The sequence below is a fragment of the Eschrichtius robustus genome, chromosome 15 (assembly GCF_028021215.1).
Source record: "Eschrichtius robustus isolate mEscRob2 chromosome 15, mEscRob2.pri, whole genome shotgun sequence".
NCBI classification, from domain to species: Eukaryota; Metazoa; Chordata; class Mammalia; order Artiodactyla; family Eschrichtiidae; genus Eschrichtius; species Eschrichtius robustus.
Window position 1 is genome coordinate 26,460,724 of NC_090838.1, and position 19,824 is coordinate 26,480,547.

General features: G+C 38.7%; 1 protein-coding gene across 2 annotated transcripts in view; it reads left to right on the forward strand.

Moving 5' to 3' along the window:
• TTC27 (tetratricopeptide repeat domain 27) overlaps positions 1 to 19,824 on the forward strand; it is a 182,905-nt gene that overhangs the window by 97,310 nt on the left and 65,771 nt on the right. For both annotated transcript variants that reach the window (XM_068564218.1, XM_068564219.1), the window contains 2 exons: positions 7,867 to 7,962; positions 10,893 to 11,015. In XM_068564218.1, the coding sequence (XP_068420319.1) occupies positions 7,867 to 7,962; positions 10,893 to 11,015 (219 nt within the window). The remainder of the gene's footprint in view (positions 1 to 7,866; positions 7,963 to 10,892; positions 11,016 to 19,824) is intronic.

A 19,824-nucleotide genomic window follows, 5' to 3' on the forward strand; every position in this document is an offset into this window, starting at 1 on the left:
TCTTATAATACTTGCAGACTGTAAACAGACTGACTTTTCTCATTTCCTAAACTTTTAAAGACAAGATAATAAAGGAGAACTTCTAAGTATTGCCTTGAATACTAAGCAGGATCCCCTGGAGAAGTTGTGGGAGAAGGTTGGAGGTGGGCGGCATCAGGGGAAGGCACGAGAGATTGTGCATCTCCCAGTTCTCAGGCAGCAGTTCTCAGGGGGTGATTGTGGAGCCCCGAGGCTCCTCAGACCTTTCAGAGTGTCCAAGGTCACAACTGTTTTCACAACAATATTGAGATACTATTTATCTTGTCACTGTGTTGATACTGAATCAGCAGAAGCAATGGGGGGTCAAACTGTTGACCCCTTGACCGGAATCAAGGTCAGGACACTGTGCTGTGCTGGTAGTCATCCTGTGCTTCACCACCACGAGTTTGTAGCTTAAAAAAAAAGAAAAGACAGTTTTGTTTTTTGTTTTTTTAAATTTATTTATTTATTTTTTGGTTGTGTTGGGTCTGTTAGTTGCAACACGTGGGATCTTCGTTGTGGCACGCAGGATCTTTCGTTGCAGCACACGGGCTTCTCTCTAGCTGTGGCGCACGGGCTCCAGAGTGCGTGGGTTCAGTAGTTGCGGCACGCGGGCTCTAGAGTGCGTGTGTTCAGTAGTTGCACCACGCGGGCTTAGTTGCCCCGTGGCATGTGGGATCTCAGTTCCCCAACCAGGGATTGAACCCATGTTTCCCTACATTGGAAGGCGGATTCTTAACCACTGGACCACCAGGGAAGTCCCAAGACAGTTTTGTTTATGAATGTCTTTGATAAAGCAGTATTATTGCTATTATTAAGTCTTCACCCTTGACAGCGCACTTTTTAATATTCTACGTGATGAACTGGGAAGTACTTGCGAAACACTTGTGCTGCATGCTGAAGTACAGTGGTTGTCTCAAGGAAAGCTAAGCGAGCTGCTTTTCCCAGGAAACACTGTTTTTACTAAGAAGAACTACTGACAGACTATGGGTATTCATACTTGGGTATTTGGCAGAAATTTTCTCAGAAATGAATGAAGTGAGCTCATCATTTCTAGGAAAATAATTGACAGTATTTCTTACCAGTGATAAAATTTTGGGCTTTTAAGAAAAAATAATGAGACTTTTGGAAATCTTTTATATGCAGTTATGAATTTGACAGCTTTCCAATACTTCAAGTATGGGGCTGAGAGTTTTCTTGTGAGATTATTGGTGATATTAATGCATATAATTTTTAATATTATATGAAATATGTCAACATATGTAAATCTGCACATTTTCCAAATGACTAATGCATGATGTGAAAAATCAAGCATGGGTAAAAGATCCATTCAAAGTTCAAGATACATCAGTGAGTGGTGTTTTCTTTTTTGGTTTTTTTAGACCAGTGGATTTTACTGTAACAGAGTATTTAATGTCAAAGGGAAACATTCATTGATAGGATTTCAAATTCCACATTGCAGGTAACTCTAAGAAGCTACCACATTTTGAATTTTGATGTAGTAGCAAGCAATAATATGCACAATTAACTGAAAAAGCTATTAACATACTTCTCCCTTTTCCAACTACCTATCTGTATGAGGCCAAACTTTCTTCATAAATTTCAACCAAAACATCATATTGCAACAGATTGACTACAGAAGCTGCTATGAGAATCCAGCTGTCATCTATTAAGCCAGACATTAAAGAGAGTTGCAAAAATGTAACACATTGACAATTTTTTTTTTTTTTTTTACTTTTTTCTTTGTGCCACTCAGCTTGCAGGATCTTAGTTCCCTGACCAGGAATTGAACTCGGGCCCCCAGCAGTGGAAGCTCAGAGTCCTAACCACTGGACTGCCAGGGAATTCCCAAGACATTGCCAATCTTTTCAAGACTTTTTTTTTTTTTGGGAAAATATAGTTATTTTTCATAAAACATATTATGTATGTTAATGTAATAGATTCATTATTTTCTTTTAGAATGGATTAATAAATATTTAAATTTTATTCAGTTTTAATTTCTAATATGATAAATATTAATAGATGATAGCCCACACAAACAAAAGCTTTTGGAGTCCCTCAATAATTTATAAGAGTTTAAAGAGGTCCTACAACATTGTAAAGCAGCTATACTCCAATAAAAATTAATTAAAAAAATAAATATAAAGAGGTCCTGAAACGAAATGGTTTAAGAACTGCTAAGGTGTGACTAAGGGGAATGTTCCAAGATCCTTGTCTGGGCTTCCTTGAAGCCCCCCTCTTTATGTTCATCTCTTCTGTCTGGAATCATAAAAAAGACATCTAGGCTCTCCCAGCCCCCATTAATATACCCAGTTCCAACACATGAAAGTCTTTGGAACAGGAAGTAGTGATCAAAGATCTTCTTCGCCAGGCCACACCCTGACTCCCATATTATGGAATTAGGTGGGGAAAAACCCAGTTAATTAGAGTTCTCAGTGTTTTTCCAGGGAGAAGCTGCTTTTTATTTTCACAGCTCTGATAATTTCCACTTAGGAGGTAAGGTTTTAATGAAGCTGTCAACTTAGTGTTTGGAATCAGACAGGCTCACCTATTTCATAGCTTTAATCTTTGGGCAAGCCATTTTTTTTTAATAAATGAAGTAAGTAAGTAAATAAATTTATGGCTGAGTTGGGTCTTTGTTGCTGTGCGCTGGCTTTTTCTAGTTGCGGCGAGCAGGGGCTACTCTTCGTTGCAGTGCATGGGCTTCTCATTGCGGTGGCTTCTCTTGATGCGGAGCATGGGCTCTAGGTGCGCAGGCTTCAGTAGTTGTGGCTCACGGGCTCTAGAGCGCAGGCTCAGTAGTTGTGGCCCATGGGCTTTGTTGCTCCGCGGCATGTGGGATCTTCCTGGACAAGGGCTCGAACCCGTGTCCCCTGCATTGGTAGGCGGATTCTTAACCACTGCACCACCAGGGAAGCCTGGGCAAGCCATTTTTTTAAATCTCTCTGATTCCCTGCAATTCCCTATACACAAGGTAAAACTGGATTAACAATAGGTTTAATGGTGTTGTTGATACTTAGTAGGTGTGTTAATAGGTTTTGATTCTCATTCCCCTTGTTCCTATTAGAAATTTTCTTGGGCTTGGGAGTTTGAGGTGGCAGTTAGCTTCACCACTCTGTGAATCACGGCTGAATGACTGCAGACTCCTGTCAGAGAGAGCAGTTCAGCCCAACTGTTGGATATATTTGATTAAGTGCATATTTTTATAATAAATCCCACCCTCCTACACACACACACACACACACACACATTGCACAAAAAAGCAAGGTGATTTGGCATATGATCAATCATACCTTTTAGATTATCAGCTAATTTCTACTTGGCTCTTCAGAAAGCGGATAAACACTTTGATATCACGCAAGCAAGAAAGAATAGCCTTCAGTGAAAGTGTAGGTCCTTAGGGACTAGCTCTGTTCTTTTGAAGATATGTGTGCCATGCTTTTAGATACGAGCACATAAATAAAGTCTAAATCATACCAGACCTTGTTCAGAATTGTCCTTCTATACTAAATCATTCTCCATGTGCTAATTTTAAAATGTAGTCTTGATCTTCTCTAGTTTTTTGGAGGGGAAGTTCTTTCTCTACTGAAAACAGAGCATTGAAAAGAGAGGGCCCATTATTGTTTTCCAGGGTTTTATTCTTTTATTCCCCATTCCTTAGCGGTATCTCCTGACCTCTGGTACTGTGGCTCCTGGAAGGCTGAGAGTCGTTATTGTCTGGGGTTAGAGAATCCATATGCACAAGCACGTTGTCTCAAAGGACACTCAAAGTATAAATGCTTTGTGTTGGAGTTTGGGGAGAAAAAGACATTAAAAGGGAGTCTTAAAACTTGAAAACAGTTTCATATCACGGTAGTTTATACATCATGAAGTCATCTGGTGTCTCCCAGCAGTTATCATACCTGGATTTTCTGTGACTTGGCTTTCCCCCCACCACTCCTGACTGAGACCTAGACTCTTCCTTACTCTTTACTCATCGTCTTTCCCGTTTATCCACATTTCTTCTGTCACCCTCCTATAGTACACTCTGCTTGCTTTCAACTCCTAATGATTGGTCTAGGGTATATTCACTTCTCCCTCTCTCTCTCTTTCTCTCCATTTTTGATGTTACCATTTTCCCTTAAAGACAACTTCTCATACCAGTTTAACTTATGACCAAGTACCCATGACTTTCAGGTGTGAAATACATGAAATTTAGAAAGTGGAGAGAGAAAATGGCAAGTGAAAGGGTAGGACACTGCTTTAGAGGTCATTCACCTCAATTTCTGGGGGAGTGTGAAAGCTTACAAAGTGCCAGTTTGTCTCCGAGCTCATTGTTTCTGTGCACGTTCACACACACACACATACACGGTAGAAGCTCGGGCTTGCTTTCATTCAGTCCCATTCTCCCAGCACTCAGTGTCCTGCCCTTGTCTTCCAGACTGCTTTGGTACAGTTTGCCCCTGAGGAATGAACCTGATACTTGTGTTCGGCTAATGGTACCTGAAACTAGCAGCCTCCTCAAATGCTTGAAATTAAACAAAATACTCTTTTGATAAAGCCATATACTCAGAGTGTTTGGAGTGCAAAAGATCATTTAGAAAACCATTTCGTAGATGAGTGCCTTTGTGTTTAAATGACTTGTTTGTTGGAGGTTGACCTAGAACAGCATGCAGGCCACTTCACCTATCAGCACTCTTTTTCTTGTAAAGGACTCCAGTTCATTTGACTATAATGGGATTATTCCAGAATGAGTCACTAGAAATAATCCTGCTCTGAGAAACCTAGAGATGAATTGTAAATAAGTCCCTGTATTTGGAGTGAGTTAGCAAATAAGAGAGTACTTTGAATTCAGTAGAGGAAATAGACAAATTAATTTGATGTTCTTGGTCTTATTGGTAGGTGAATCTTTAGGTGGTTGTCATATTTAAGGTAGGAACAAGTATATTCTGTGCAGGAGTGAAAATAGGTTAGTATTCTGTTTTTAATCTTTATCATACACATGGCCTATTCGAGTTCTTATAAAGCCTAGCTGTACTTGTACAGGGGCTTATTTATGGTATCAGATTCAAATAAATGTTCATTCTCTGCTCTCTCCGGTGGTCTCTGCCATTTTGGAGAGTATCTGAGTACCAGAGACACTCTGAGATCATCTAAAAGTATCTGAAATACATAATAAATCTGTTTATTAATAAATCAGGTAGTATTTACCGAGCACTGATTAATACGTTTTAGCTAGATGCAGTAAGTACAGCAAACAGCATGAGTTTTGTTTGAAAATCAAATGTCTTGCATGTAATTAAGACTTCATGAAAGTAAATGTTGGGATGTTGCTTTTGGCTTTTAATTATTAAATAAGCATTATTTATTTTTTCTTTCCAAAGGAAGAAAAAGAATTTGATAAAAGGGAAAAGTTGCCCCCCTTAATGAAGTAATTCAGTGAACCTTCTATTTATGTATTGTAACCATATGTATTCAGCCAGAAGTTTTTCTTCTCTTCTCTGTCTCCTACAACTAAATAGCTTTGGGCAGAAGCATGCAACCTTTTTGCTATTAAGTTTCTCTGAAGTAAGGCCAGAAAGCTTTAAAAATATTTTGATCAAGATGGTTTAGGAGTCTGGTTATGACTCAATTTGTTCTGACTGATTTGATTGAATAACATCTTGGATTGTCAAAGAAGTGATGTAATGAGTGTTTTCTCATTCTGCAGGATATTCTTAGACTAAAAAATATATTTCCCACCTACTATAATATAGAGAACTTCCCTTCTCCCCCAGTTGAGGAGCAGTTCCCCTGCTCAGAAACTGGTCTCCTCTTACTTATAGTGGGATTTGTTAGATTCTTGTCCTTTTCTTTCTCCTGAGGAAGTTTGAACTTGCTACCTCTTACCTTTTTTATTGTTGTTGAAATTTTCAATTTTAATTTCATAAAAACTTGAAAAAAATTTCAAACTTACAGAAAAGTTTTATGTACAGGACCAACTGTCTTTTGTATCCTGAAGTTTTGGAAAGTAAGTTGTAAACATAGTGCTTCATCGTCCTCAAATACATGGACGCTCTCCTACATAAGTACAATATGTGCATTAACATCAGAAAATTAACATTGACGTATTGCTGCCATCTAATCCTTATAAGACAGGCCTGTGAAAACTAGTCAATTGCCAAAAAAAGAAAATTTGAGCGCTGCATTATGCAAAAAAGGTCATGATAATTCACAGTTGAGAGGTCTCCGTATAAAACAGACAAAACATATATGCGTACTGTATGGCAAATGAGGAGGCAGGTGAAGATGATCACGGTAATGGGACTGCTGTCTGTGTGTTTGCCTAGGACTCCAGAGCGTCTGCATTCACTTTGATGCTGAATATGTGAGGTCTTGTGATGACTCATCATGTGACGACCAGTTAGTGCCAGCCTTTGGCTTTGCATTTGGCCCTGGTACCTTTTCTCAGAGTCAGCCATCTTGGTCTTGTTGGTCTGCTTCTTGACATAGCCTCTTCGAGTTCAGCTACTTAGTACAAAGTGCAGGTATTTCAGACCAGCAGAGGGATTCCTCAGTGCATGCAGGTTGAAGCTGTCCACTGCACCTTAAGGGTGGTCTCACATGAATGAATGTCCTGCCCTATGTCTCTCTTGCTGAAGAGTAAGAGAACTCACCCTCTGTGATCAAATAGACACACGCTTTGATTTCACTTTATTTGTTAGAAAATTCCTAAATGAAGTTCTTCATGTAATTTTTCTCTGATTTATGTTAGAAAGTGCCGTTGTCACAGTGACAGTATGGCTGTGAAATAGATACGCTGAAGAACAGTTTTTCTTAGAAAAAGTAAAAAGGCTGATTAATAAAGCTAGTTCTTTGGGGCTTCCCTGGTGGCGCAGTGGTTGAGAATCTGCCTGCCAATGCAGGGGACACGGGTTCGAGCCCTGGTCTAGGAAGATCCCACATGCCACGGAGCAACTGGGCCCGTGAGTCACTACTACTGAGCCTGCGCGTCTGGAGCCTGTGCTCCACAACAAGAGAGGCCACGACAGTGAGAGGCCCGTGCACCTCAATGAAGAATGGCCCCCGCTTGCCGCAACTAGAGAAAGTCCTCGCACAGAAACGAAGACCCAACACAGCCAAAAATAAATAAATAAATTAAAAAAAAAAAAAAAAAAAGCTAGTTCTTTGAAAGAACTATGATAGGAAACCTCAATTTAAAAAACTATTTTCCTGGTAAGTTTTAAATGTACAAATTTACATAAATGTTGATTAATTTAAAGTTTTTTTTAAACATTTAAAGAAATTCAAGGACTTCCCTGGTGGCGCCGTGGTTAAGAATCTACCTGCCAATGCAGAGGACAAGGGTTCGATCCCTGGTTTGGGAAGATCCCACATGCCGCGGAGCAACTAAGCCCGTGCGCCACAACTACTGAGTCTGCGCGCCCTAGCACCCGCGTGCCACAACTACTGAGTCCACGTGCCGCAGCTACTGAAGCCCACGTGCTCTAGGGCACGAGTGCCACAACTACTGAGCTCGCATGCTGCAACTACTGAAGCCTGCACTCCTAGAGCCCATGCTCTGCAACTAGAGAAGCCACCGCAATGAGAAGCCCGTGCACTGCAACAAAGAGTAGCCCCTGCTCACCGCCACTAGAGAAAAGCCCGTGCGCAATGAAGACCCAGTGCAGCCAAAAATAAAAAAAAATTTTTTTAATTAAAAAAAAAAATGAAATTCAAGAAAAAATTCACACATCCCATTACCTTATCAAAGTAACTTGTGTTCTTTATTGTTTATATGTCTGTCTGTATAACTTTTGCAATAAGAATCTTGTTTATATTAAAAAGTTATTGCACATATAGATTCTGATTATGATACGTGCTCTTAAGGCTCTTGCAGACCAATTTGAAGATAAGACTACGTCTGTATTGGAACGTCTGAAGATTTTCTATTGCTGTCAAGTGCCACCTCATTGGGCCATTCAGGTATTTTTGTTGTTGTTGTCATTGGGTATGGAAAATACTTCGCATTTGAAAGATAAACGCATTAGATGTTTATGTTTGAGTTTTCAAATATTTCAGTGAAAAGAATAAAGGTATCTAGCTGAGGATTGCCAGTTACTTCAAACTGCTATTTGAGTAAAGTGATATTAGACTTTTATAACATTAAAAAAAAAATTTTAACTAGATTAACTAGAGCCACAGAAGTCTTCATTTTCAATGTTTAAAAGCCCTTTAAGGACCTTCTGCTAAAGAATGAACCTTTTAAGCAAGTTGCGTACAAAAGGTAAAGGAAAGCATTTATTTGGTACTTGATATTGTGAGATACCCTTAACTACTCTCCTCTTTCTAATGATATGAGAATACCTAGTTTAGCTCCCACGCCATGGTTCTCCTGTGTAAGAGGCGTCGGTTCTCTATTTTGTAAAATTTTAAGCACTGAAGGCCACTTAAGGTATGTGGTCCAGTTTCTTAATTCTACAGAAAAGAAAATTGAGGCCCAGTGCAATTAACTACACTTTTCCAATGTTGATCATATAGCTGTTCATGGACTACATTTCTAGTTTCCCAACTTTTAGTCTAGTTTACCTCCTTTCCTCTATCTCCATTGGGTTGTAATTATACCAAATAATAACAGCCAGCTTTTACTGCACATTTATTATGAGGTACACATTTTGTTCTGCCTTTCACACACATTATCTTATTTTATTGCAACAATTTTGTGAAATAGCCCCATTTTACAGATGTGAAAGCTATGGTGTAGAGAGGCTAAGTGGAGTTAAATGATGCTAGCCAGAAATTTCTAGATGATTTAGTAACTATTGTCATTTTAACCAGCTTCCTGTCCTCTCTTGTGGATTATGCACATAGGTAGTGATTTAGAATTATAAATGCCAGCCCACAATTCAATGACTCAGAATCTCCATCATAAGATTTCTTAGAGAGTAGGTTATATTCTTAAGCACAGTGTAAATGAGGGGGTTTACTACACATTGGGATTCATTTTGTCTATTGAAGGCACCTCAATAAAACATGGGCACAAAAAAAGCTTTGTTATATCATCTCAAAAGGAGTAGCTTCTTCATCAGGAAGGTGTTAAAAACTGGAACTTTTTGGCATGTTTTTGACCCTGATCTGTGAAATTTAAGTGCATTGTACTGTGTGATTTGTGGTGTATAAACATCTCAGAATGTTATTATGACGAAACATGTCTTTTGAGGGTGTAGCTGTTACTCTGTTTCTGAACAGAAGCATTAGGAAAATTAAATACTGTTCAAATAAATTCAGAATGTAGGCTAAGTGTTTATTTTATCTGCTTAGGAAGCTGTGGATTTTAGGATATTTGGGCAGTTAGATAAACATCCTCTTTCATTAAGAAATTAAATCATTTTTCTTTCATAATAGGGAGTAACCATATCTTTATGTATTATTTTTAAAGATCAAGAAATAACACATTAGTTTATTATAAAAAGAGAATTCATCTTTACTGGTAGCTAAAGATCATATCAGCTTAGATGTCATAACTTTCTTCATCTATTAAATGAAAAGATTAAACTACTTACTACATGAACATTAAGATTTATTCCAGCTCCCACATGCTATGTTCAGGTTTTGAAAATGTCCAACCACATATTCTAAAATAGCCAAATTCTCTTGTATTTCATGGGATACAGAAGAATTGGGCCATCCCTTTTATTTATTTCGATAATATGTTAGCTATAATTTTCAGGCATATTTCATTTTACTTTCTAAGTTTGTTAGTCCTGCATGTTCCATGTCCATTAGCCTCTTAACTCTTAAATATGTATTGAATTTTGAAAGCAGACCTTATTCAAGAGTCTCACCTACTTTTTAAATCTTTTTTTAAAAAAATTAATTAATTAATTAATTAATTTTTGGCTGTGTTGGGTCTTCGTTGCTGTGCGAGGGCTTTCTCTAGTTGCGGCGAGCGGGGGCCACTCCTCATCGCGGTGCGCGGGCCCCTCACTGCCGTGGCCTCTCCCGTGGCGGAGCACAGGCCCCAGACACGCAGGCTCAGTAGTTGTGGCTCACGGGCCCAGCCGCTCCGCGGCATGTGGGATCCCCCCAGACCAGGGCTCGAACCCGTGTCCCCTGCACTGGCAGGCAGACTCCCAACCACTGCGCCACCAGGGAAGCCCTAAACCTTTTTAATATTGTTTTTCTATTCCTGCAGGTTGGACCACTTATAATATACAGTATGTTTATTTTTGAATATATTTAACCTTCACTCACCTTACCACAATTTGCACCCTTTTATCTGCCAAGGACTGGGAAATTAGTAGCTAAGTTTTTTAGGATGTGCTTAAAATAAATTAGTGTTTTCATTTTCCTCAGCTATATGCCCAGAAGTGGAATTACTGGATCATATGGTAGTTCTATTTTCAGTTTCCTGAGGAACCTCCATACAGTTTTCTGTAGTGGCTGCACCAGTTTACATTCCCGCCAACAGTGCACAAGAGTTCCCTTTTCTCCATGCCCTCAGCAACACTTATCTCTTGTCTTTCTGATAATGGCCATTCTTACTAGAGTTTTAAAAATTGATTTATTAGATATCAGCTTTACAACAGATTGTCATATATAGAATCTCTAGGTAATGAAGAAATACAGATTTTGCCTTTTAAGTTCTGAATTCTTGGGAAAAAATTGATATATTGAGTGTTTTGAACAGTTCCTATATTGTTTTTTAATTCCTTACCCCCTCTAAAGAGGCTTGCTAAAGTAAAGGTAAGTACTGAATGATTGCAAATTTCTAATTAGTAGAGGTTGAATTATAGAAATTAGGCATTTAATACAGTAAGCAGATGCTTAAAATGGCGGATTGGATATACCTACAAGTGGAACAGGAATCTGTCTTTGTGTAAAGGATTATTCATTATTTTAACTTGATTTTCTAGCGCCAGCTTGCAAGTTTACTCTTTGAGTTGGGATGTACCAGTTCAGCCCTTCAGATATTTGAGAAGCTAGAAATGTGGGAAGATGTTGTCATTTGTTATGAAAGAGCTGGGCAGCATGGGAAGGTATGTAATAGTAAAATTCTGTGTACTGGCCAGGGCCTTTCATCTTTGAGCATCTTCTCACTTGTTTTGTTTTTTAAGCCTACTTTTGCCAACAGTTCACTTATATTCCTTTTTTCACTTTTTTCCCCAGAAATCTTTTTAATGTTTTCTCTGATTTCCGTTGGGGCAAATTATTTTGTCTGCATGTGTATGTGTATATAGAAGAGAAAAGCAAGGCCCAAAACTGATACAGTGTTTGCTGTTTGTGAATAAATGATGAAAACTTTAAACACATTGCACCTTGTGATCTCTTTCCTTTATTAACTCTCCTTCTGTAGACAGCTTCAAAATGAACTATTAGGAATTATTTTAAGCACCACTGTGTTGCCTTATGATCAGAGGCTGTGGGTCTGAAGGAAGGTTACCTAAGAGGGAGGGCAGCTGGCTTGGCCTGTAGAAAATCCAAAGGGTGTGACAACCCACCCTGACTTGGGGCAGAAGAGTTGTCAAGTGTGTAATGCACATTTAATTCCACCCTAAAGTTGGGTCAAGAGAGAAAATGTTGCCATATTTGCATCTGTTATTAATCTATTGTTTTTTCCCTCATAAATGAAAAGAATTTTTAAAGAATAAAGAATAAAGGACTATGCAGTGTGTCTATGTTCAATGGACACATTGAAATCATTTGTTAATTTTGGATTAAAATTTTAAATGGCTAAATTTCTATCATAAATGTAGTACACAGGCAGAGTAAAACCCACAAATTGGATCACTTGTGTCTACAGTCAGCCTTTTGCCGTCACCCTGAAAAAGAGAAATGGTGGTACATGTGTGTCTGTTTCTTAATACCTTTCTAAGTGTGTGTATTTTAGACTAATAGTACAAGTTACGTTCCTTTCACTAATCACTAATGTCAGTGAAGGTCTTTGAATTGTACTGGGTTAAGGAGAGACTACAATGGTGATAACATTTTACTATAGAAGATTATAGAATTATAATATTTTCATCCTGGGAAAGGGCTCCATAATCATCCATTCCATTTTCCTCCTTTTCCAGGTAAGGAAAGGAGTCTTTAACGATTCAGGTTAGGTTGCAAAGCTAGTTATTGATTAATAACTTAAGAGACCACATGACATAGTGGTTAAAAGCATAGCCCAGACTGCCTGGATTCAAAAGCTAGCCTTGGCATGTGCTAGCTTTGTGATATTGGGGCAGGTTACTCAAACACCCCCCAGCCCCCAAGCCTCAGTTTCCTCATCTAGAGGCACATAATCTGTCTACCTTACAGGTTTTTGTGACATAATGTATGTAAACTACATAGAATGGTGCTTTCCTCATAGTGCTGTGTGAGTGTTTGCTGCTATTACTGATTCTAAGACATAATGTTTTTCACATTTTAGCGTCTTTGAATTTGGAATATATCGCTTGATGGCATCTGTCAGTCGCTGTCAGTCAGGTGGCCATTTGGCCAGGTTGTAATTGCTTGTGCTTGTACAAGTTTAGTTGTAGCTATATTTAGTATCATCATTTCAATTGAGTTATGTACACAGTGTCAGCTCTACATATGTTGGGTTTAATTGCCATTTAAGATATCTTCAAAAAGATTCCATTATGATATGGCATTGAAACACAAAGTTATGGAACACACAGTAAAGGACCAAAACAAAGTCAAGAGATGTGAATTTAACATTAGTGAAGTAAACATGTGCCGTTGGCAAAATCATTACAGTTCCATTTACTTTTCTTTAATAACAACTAAATGCTTTATGGGAGCCAAGTAAGGAAGACATCCCAAAGTAAATGAAGCTGTGTTTTGTACTGAGATCTGTGAAAAAATGGTTGCCATTGAAAATGTCAAGCAGTGTATTGAAAGCAGGAAAAATTGCCAAATTTTTCTGAATAGATTTAAAAAATATCAAAGCACTGGGAGGCTGATGTGATTCATCTAAGGCATTGTGTCATAATTTAATTGAAAGCGTTTTTTCTTTATTAGTTAAGAGTTAGTCTTACAATTGATGGCATCTCAAATTTGATGAAATATAGTATTATGTTTCTTCAGGGACTTAAGTATTTTTTTTAGTGCCCATTGTCTGGCACACAGGTAGTACTCAGATATTTGTTTAACAAAGAAATGAATGGATGAATGAATGGTATCTTGACTCCCAAGATACCATTGATATAGTTCCCATTGCATCATTCTTTACATCGGTCAGTGAACAAATAAATAATAACTGTATATAAAAATATGGAAGTTTTTGAAAAAAAAAATATGGAAGTTTTTGAAATAGTGATTTTTGAAATAATTAAGCAAGTTGGTGAATCACAAATACCCAAAGCACATTTTGAAATATTAAATTTATTTAATTATTTTTAGAAAGTATGGAAAGTAGAGACTTTCTCTTATTGTAAAAGAAAAAATATAATGAGTCCATTCTTTGGATGGATGGACTATGGAATGGATTTGACTATGTTTCCTAAAGTAGTTGTGGTATTATTATTTTTTAAATTTGCACATAACCTTGTAAGAAATGTCTTATAGTAATAATAAATTCCTACGTTTTTAATCACTCTATAAAATGTGCATATTTTAATTTTTAGGAATGTATAGTCATTTACTTTGTCTCAAGTCTTTTGTGAGTTACAGCCAAACATCCTTCAAAATCTTGATTTTAGCTTTTTATTTGCCACATAAAAGACTTCCCTTACCTGTTTTTCTTATGCTGTATTTACAGATCAGCTTAATCATAGACCCTAAAAACGTTTGCATCAAGTTGGAAGCAAATGTTTTATTTCTAAAACAGCTAAGATTCTTCTAGTATTTGGTTGTGTGCCAGTAGTTGTCACCACATTTTGATTTAAGTAGAAGTTTGTGAAATTTTAATCCTTGCATTTAGTGCTTAATGGCATAATTTATTTTTAAAAGGCAAATTCGGAAGAGTATCTAAGTCTAATTATTGTGCTCTGGTGCTCATGTTTGCACCCCACTAGTAAGATCTCAGACTTTCCAATTTAGAAACTACCTACAGAAATTCTCGTTATTTAATGACCACTGGCAAAATAGCTAAGATTAATATTGCTTGACCTTGGGGTCAGGACTGGTTCTCATCTGCTAGCATTTAATTTTTTAAAGCTATTTGGCACACTTACTGCAGTTTCCCCAAGGCTTTTCTACAACAAAATTTTTATTTTGGTGCTCAAATTGGGTCCATAAGTGAAAAGACAAAGACTGAGCAGGCGTAAGCTGCCTGGAGAGGGCAGGGGGGAAGGAAGTGGAGAGATTCAGGTTGGGACCCCTCTTATTTTCTCTTGTTTCTAGGAAACAAGGCTTACCTTAGATGCAGAGCCTTATCTTTCATTATGCTACAGTTGCAGATCATTGTAGCCTTTGGGCTTTAACATTTTTTTCCTTTAAATTGCCAAGTAAATCTTTTATTTCTAAAACAGCTGAGATTCTTTTTAACATTTGGTTGGGGTTTTGGGGTTTTTTCCTTCTAAGATAGTTTCTTTATATGATTTAAGAGAGTTCTCACGTGTTCTTTTCTCACACTACAGTCGAGCAAGCTTCCTAAAAGGCAAATCTGATCATGTTGTTCTGACTCTTCAGGAACTTCCCTATGTCTCCAGGATTAACTCAGAGCTCTTTAGGGTGAATGGTCTTTACCTCATGATCTGACTCCTGCTTACCTTGCTAACTGCATTGTCTACCTACTCTTTAAAAAAAAAAAAAATTTATTTATTTTGGCAGCACCAGCTCTTAGCTGTGGCATGCGGGGTCTTTGTCGCCGCATGTGGGATCTTAGTTGCGGCATGCTGAATCTAGTTCCCTGAGCAGGGATCAAACCCGGGCTTCCTGCATTGGGAGCACCGAGTCTTAGCCCCTGGACCACCAGGGAAGTCCCTACCTACTCTTTTATCTCTGCTTTGTCCCCCTTTGTACTCACTCATCCAGGTTGTGCCCAAAGTTCTGGTAGGACTAAACTACTTGTAATTCTTGATTTTTCAGCATTGTTTGACCTCAGAACCTTTGCACATGCTATTGTCTGTCTAGAACTTGTCCTCCTTCAGCTCACTCCTTATTCTTCAGATGTCTCTTTGGTGATTGCTTCCTACAGTGAACTTTCCCTGAAATCTCCCTTGAAGATTTGGTGATATTCTCCTGTGTGCTCCTCCAACACCCAACAGTGCTCTTATCCTTCATGTACTGGCTTAGCTCACCTGCTAAGCTGTAAGCTGTTTAAGAACAGCTTGTGTCTATATTATTTATAGCTGTCTCGCCAACACTTACCGCAGGCCCGGAGCCTAGGGAGAACTTAAATATATTTGCTGAATGAATGACTAGTAGGTGTTCGTAGAATAGTGATTGCATTGAAGCAAATCTCCAAGTAGACACTCCTTATGGACTTTACATGTGGTGAAAGATACCTCTCCAACCCCTGCTATATATTTTCTCTCCAAAAACAAATTATGAGATCTCACCCCTCCCATTTCAACCTTTTAATTTTAGGAATAGAAATAGGAGCCTTCAAGAACTTTTATTTTTGCCCTGCAGATGCTAAGATACTGTGAGCATGCTGTTATTTTGTAATGCAATTTTGAGAGCTTTTTATGTACTACATTCTTTATAGAATTATTTTGTCACTGTCATTTAATATTTGTAACAACCTACAAAGTATGAATTGTTTTTGCCACTCTACTGATTAGCCTTAGTAAGTGGCAGATTTTGGAATCCAAGCTCAGACCTTCCTTTCCTCTAAAGCCCACAATGCTTCCCCAACACCTGCCCCCCATCCTGGTTGTTGTTAATCCCTTAAAATTTGATGGTCAATTTGTAAGTTAAAACCTGCTGTGTTCACTTGAATGAGGAAGATAGGCAAAACAACTGAAAATGTAACTTGGTGTACAAATAGGAGATGATCAGCTAATTGGATAACAAGGGCTGTTTTTAATTATTCTGTTTTATCTTGGACCTGGAATATTTATGTTGGCAGGTATCCTTTGAAAAATCAAGCCAGAGCGTGGTACAGTTACACACATAAATGTAAAGAGCAATTAGTGAATAGTTGGCTCAGTCAGAGGGTGAATAAGACTAGGCATCACCCCATGGAAAAGGGGAGTGAGCGACTGGGGTGAGATGAAGTGTTTTGTACTTTTCACCTCTCAGTTGCCGCTCACAGAACAAGAATGTAGGCTAGGGATAAACTGCCTTTCTGCTAGAAGGATTGTATGTGACAGCCATAAGAGTACAAGGTTCTTTGGTGCTCTCTTAGTTCTGCCCTCTCGTCCCATTCACTGTGTCAAGGTCAGTAGAGCACCTTTCCAGTGGTCCAGCTCCCTGTTTTTGAGAACCAGTCTCTGCAGTAGTAAAAATTAGAATCCATTTTCCTCTGTGCTTCAGAGGAAAAGACTGAGTTAGACCATGCCCAAAGTTGTTTGAGCTGTACGCAAAACACACACACACACACACACACTTTTAAAAACCTGAAGCTATTGTCAGATGGCCAAATCTAATTCATAGTACGACTTTAAATTCTTAGCCTGCCATTTTTTGGTCCCCTTGGAGCAAACCTCTAGTTGTTAAGCCTAATTCTGTCATTTCTGTAGTCCTGAAATGCACTTGTTATAATTAGTACCATCTCTGGGTCTAGAGCTCATTTCCCCACCTTCATTTTTTTGCCAGGAGAGCTTCCCGTAGTTGTTGGTCTACCAATTCCCCTACCTACATACTGACCAGATGCAGTGTCAGATGAGGGCCACTCTTATCACACATTAGAATTTTTAATTCCTTCCGCTCATTCACAAAATTGAGGCCTAAATCGCAGCCAAGAAGGGCAGTTTGTTTTGATAATTCCTTCTGACTCAAGTAGGAATAATTTTCCTGAAATGTTTTATTTTTCTTTTTATTAGATACTGAACTGAACTTTCACCCATATTCTTTACCCCAAACCCAGGGCCTTGTCTCTAACAGGGTGCTTCCTGGAATCCTAGTGTGCTTAGGGTAGGGTCCCTGCTTCAAACCTGAATATCCCATATAACAGCTTTTAGAAAAATATACCTTCATAAATGTGAGTCCCAATATGGCATATTTTTTACTATATTAACTTTTTTCTTGCATATATCTAAAATTCTCAGTTACCTCTCAACACTGGACTGTTTGATCAAAAGGTACATCACCAGGGTACGGAACTCAGGCTGTCAGTTTTGCTCCTCGGTATTTTTAGTCCTAACGAGACTCACTTCTTAGGTGTGATCACTTGGGTGAGAAGGGCCTGTGAAATTCACATTCTGCTGTATGACCTCTCTGTTTGCTAGGACTAACTTGTTGTTAGATCAGTCCTAATTTAGTCATGCTCAGTGTTGATGTCAGCCAGAGCATGTCCCCAAAATGTTCTCCCTTTGTTCTCAGTAGGAAAAATATTTTATGTCTCTATTTAGAATCTGAAGCCCTTTGTGATTTCAGTGTTAGTTTCAGTTGAATTCATCCAACATTTATAGAGTACCTGCTGTGTGCTGGGCAATAGTATTCCAAAGATGAGAGAGAAAAAAATATTTACCTCCGAGGAGCTTATAGTCTGATAGTGCAGATATTTGTGAGCAGAATACTTTAGTATAGTTTGACAGATGCTAAGATGGAAGTGTGTAGATTCCAAGTTCTGTTTGACCAGCAAAATATTTCTCCCTCTGCTATCCTTCTATAAAGCAACAGTCTACTCAGTTTGTATCTTGTACAAATTCTTTCTCTGAGATCTCCAGGGCCTCCTCCTGTGATTCTACACATTTTCATAAAAAACTGATGTTTGGTTGAAATCAGCCTTGAGTGGAAAAATTCAGCTTTACCCCTGTAGCCATCAGTACTTTTCCCCTTTGTCCTTACTTCCTCCAGTCTGTTACATGAACACCTGGGTACATAAACACCTGTTTAACAGTTGACAACAGTAATTCTTCTATCTTTGGAGAAACTGTACACAGTTGACTAGTATGATTATTTATAGAAAATTTTAATGTTTCTAGAAGCTGTTTCAAGTTCCTTTCCTTCTTCCTAGTAGTGAAGCCTCAAGCATCTTGCTTTCCAATCTGGTTTTCCAGTGGAGGGATTGAGAAAAAACACAAACATTAGTTTAGGGCTTACTGTGTGCCTGACAAAATGCTAGGTACATTTCACATCTAATTCTTCATCGTAATTTTTGGATATAAATTTGTTATTTATTTATTTATTTGGCTGAGTTGGGTCTTCACTGCTGCACGCGGGCTTTCTCTAGTTGCGGCGAGCGGGGGCTACTCTTCATTGTGGTGTGCGGGCTTCTCATTGCAGTGGCTTCTCTTGTTGCAGAGCACAGGCTCTAGGCGTGCGGGCTTCAGTAGTTGTGGCATGCAGGCTCAGTAGTTGTGGCTTGCGGGCTCTAGAGCGCAGTCTCAACAGTCGTGGCACAGGGGCTTAGTTGCTCCGCGGCATGTGGGATCTTCCCAGACCAGGGCTCGAACCCGTGTCCCTTGCACTGGCAGGTGGATTCTTAACCACTGCGCCACCAGGGAAGTCCCTCACAGATCTTCTTATTGTTGGAAGTCTATAGAATGGATTATGCAACACAGTTTTCTAGGGACATGTTAGGATTCTTTTGGTTGTAAGAGAACTAACGTATACTAGCTTAGGCAAAAAAAGGAATTTATAGGTTCGTGCAACTGAAAATTGTAGTAGACCCATCATGATAGCCGTATCCAGGGGCTGAGATGATGTTATCTCTCCAAGAGCCAGACAAGATGGCCCCTGGAAGCTCAAGGTTAGTAATCCCAGTGGAAAAATACAGTCAATTCCATGGCTGTAACAGAAGAGTTCTGAACTGCCTGAGGCATGTGCCCTTGCCTCTGATAGGCCCTACCTGTACCACATGGAATGGTTTCCCCTCAGGGAAGAGGAGTTCTGTAATCAGAAGATCAGGGAATGGATGCTGAGCAGGAAAAAGAGCAATTGATGTCCACTGTAGGGTGGGAGCTTAATTTTCTAAATCTAAAGTTGCAAGAGGTATTTTGTTTGGCTTACATAGTGTTTTGAAAAAAAATTAGAGTAAGCATTTTCAGGCAATTTCATCTAAAATTCTAGATTTCTTCTCTTATAGAATCAAATGATGTGGAAACATTGGGGCAAATTCCCATATTATTGTGCTAACTGGCTGGAGTTGAGGAGTGGCTCCTTCCTTTGTATGTTCAATTGCCAGCCTACTTTATTCATTTTCAATAATTGGCAAGAATCTCTGGGCATTTGAGTGAGTGACCCTTGCTCTAAGCACTGCAGGTTTTCCTGGTAAAGTAAGGAGAGTGTTATTCCAGCCATAATTCATAAGGTTCTGTGTAAGTCTTGGCTGACTTAATTTTATGCTGAGATTCACTGTGCCTAGTCATTGCTGTAAAGTTGTATTAAGAATAGTAATTAGTTGTGTGGAATTACAAAATAAAATAGATATATAAGATATGTATATATGTGTGGGTAAGGGAATGGTCTTTGGGGTTTGCAGGTTCCTGTAGGCACCCCAGGTTCATTGCAGCCATTTGCCACTTGAAGTATGCCTTTGCATGTTTGGGAATGTATTTTTATCCTACTTCATAGATGTTAAGATGACAAATTTCTTGTATTGTGTAAGAACATACATCTGTGTTTTCCAGTAGGGAAGCCAGAAATACCAAAGCTTTTCACATTCTGTGAAGATTTCTGACCACCCACATTTTGACACTGCAAAAGTGATATTACAAGCCCTTATGCTTTGTTTATGTTCACTGGGCACATATTTTGTAGTTCTTTATTTGGTAATAAATTATATAAATTGAGTGGATAAGTGGA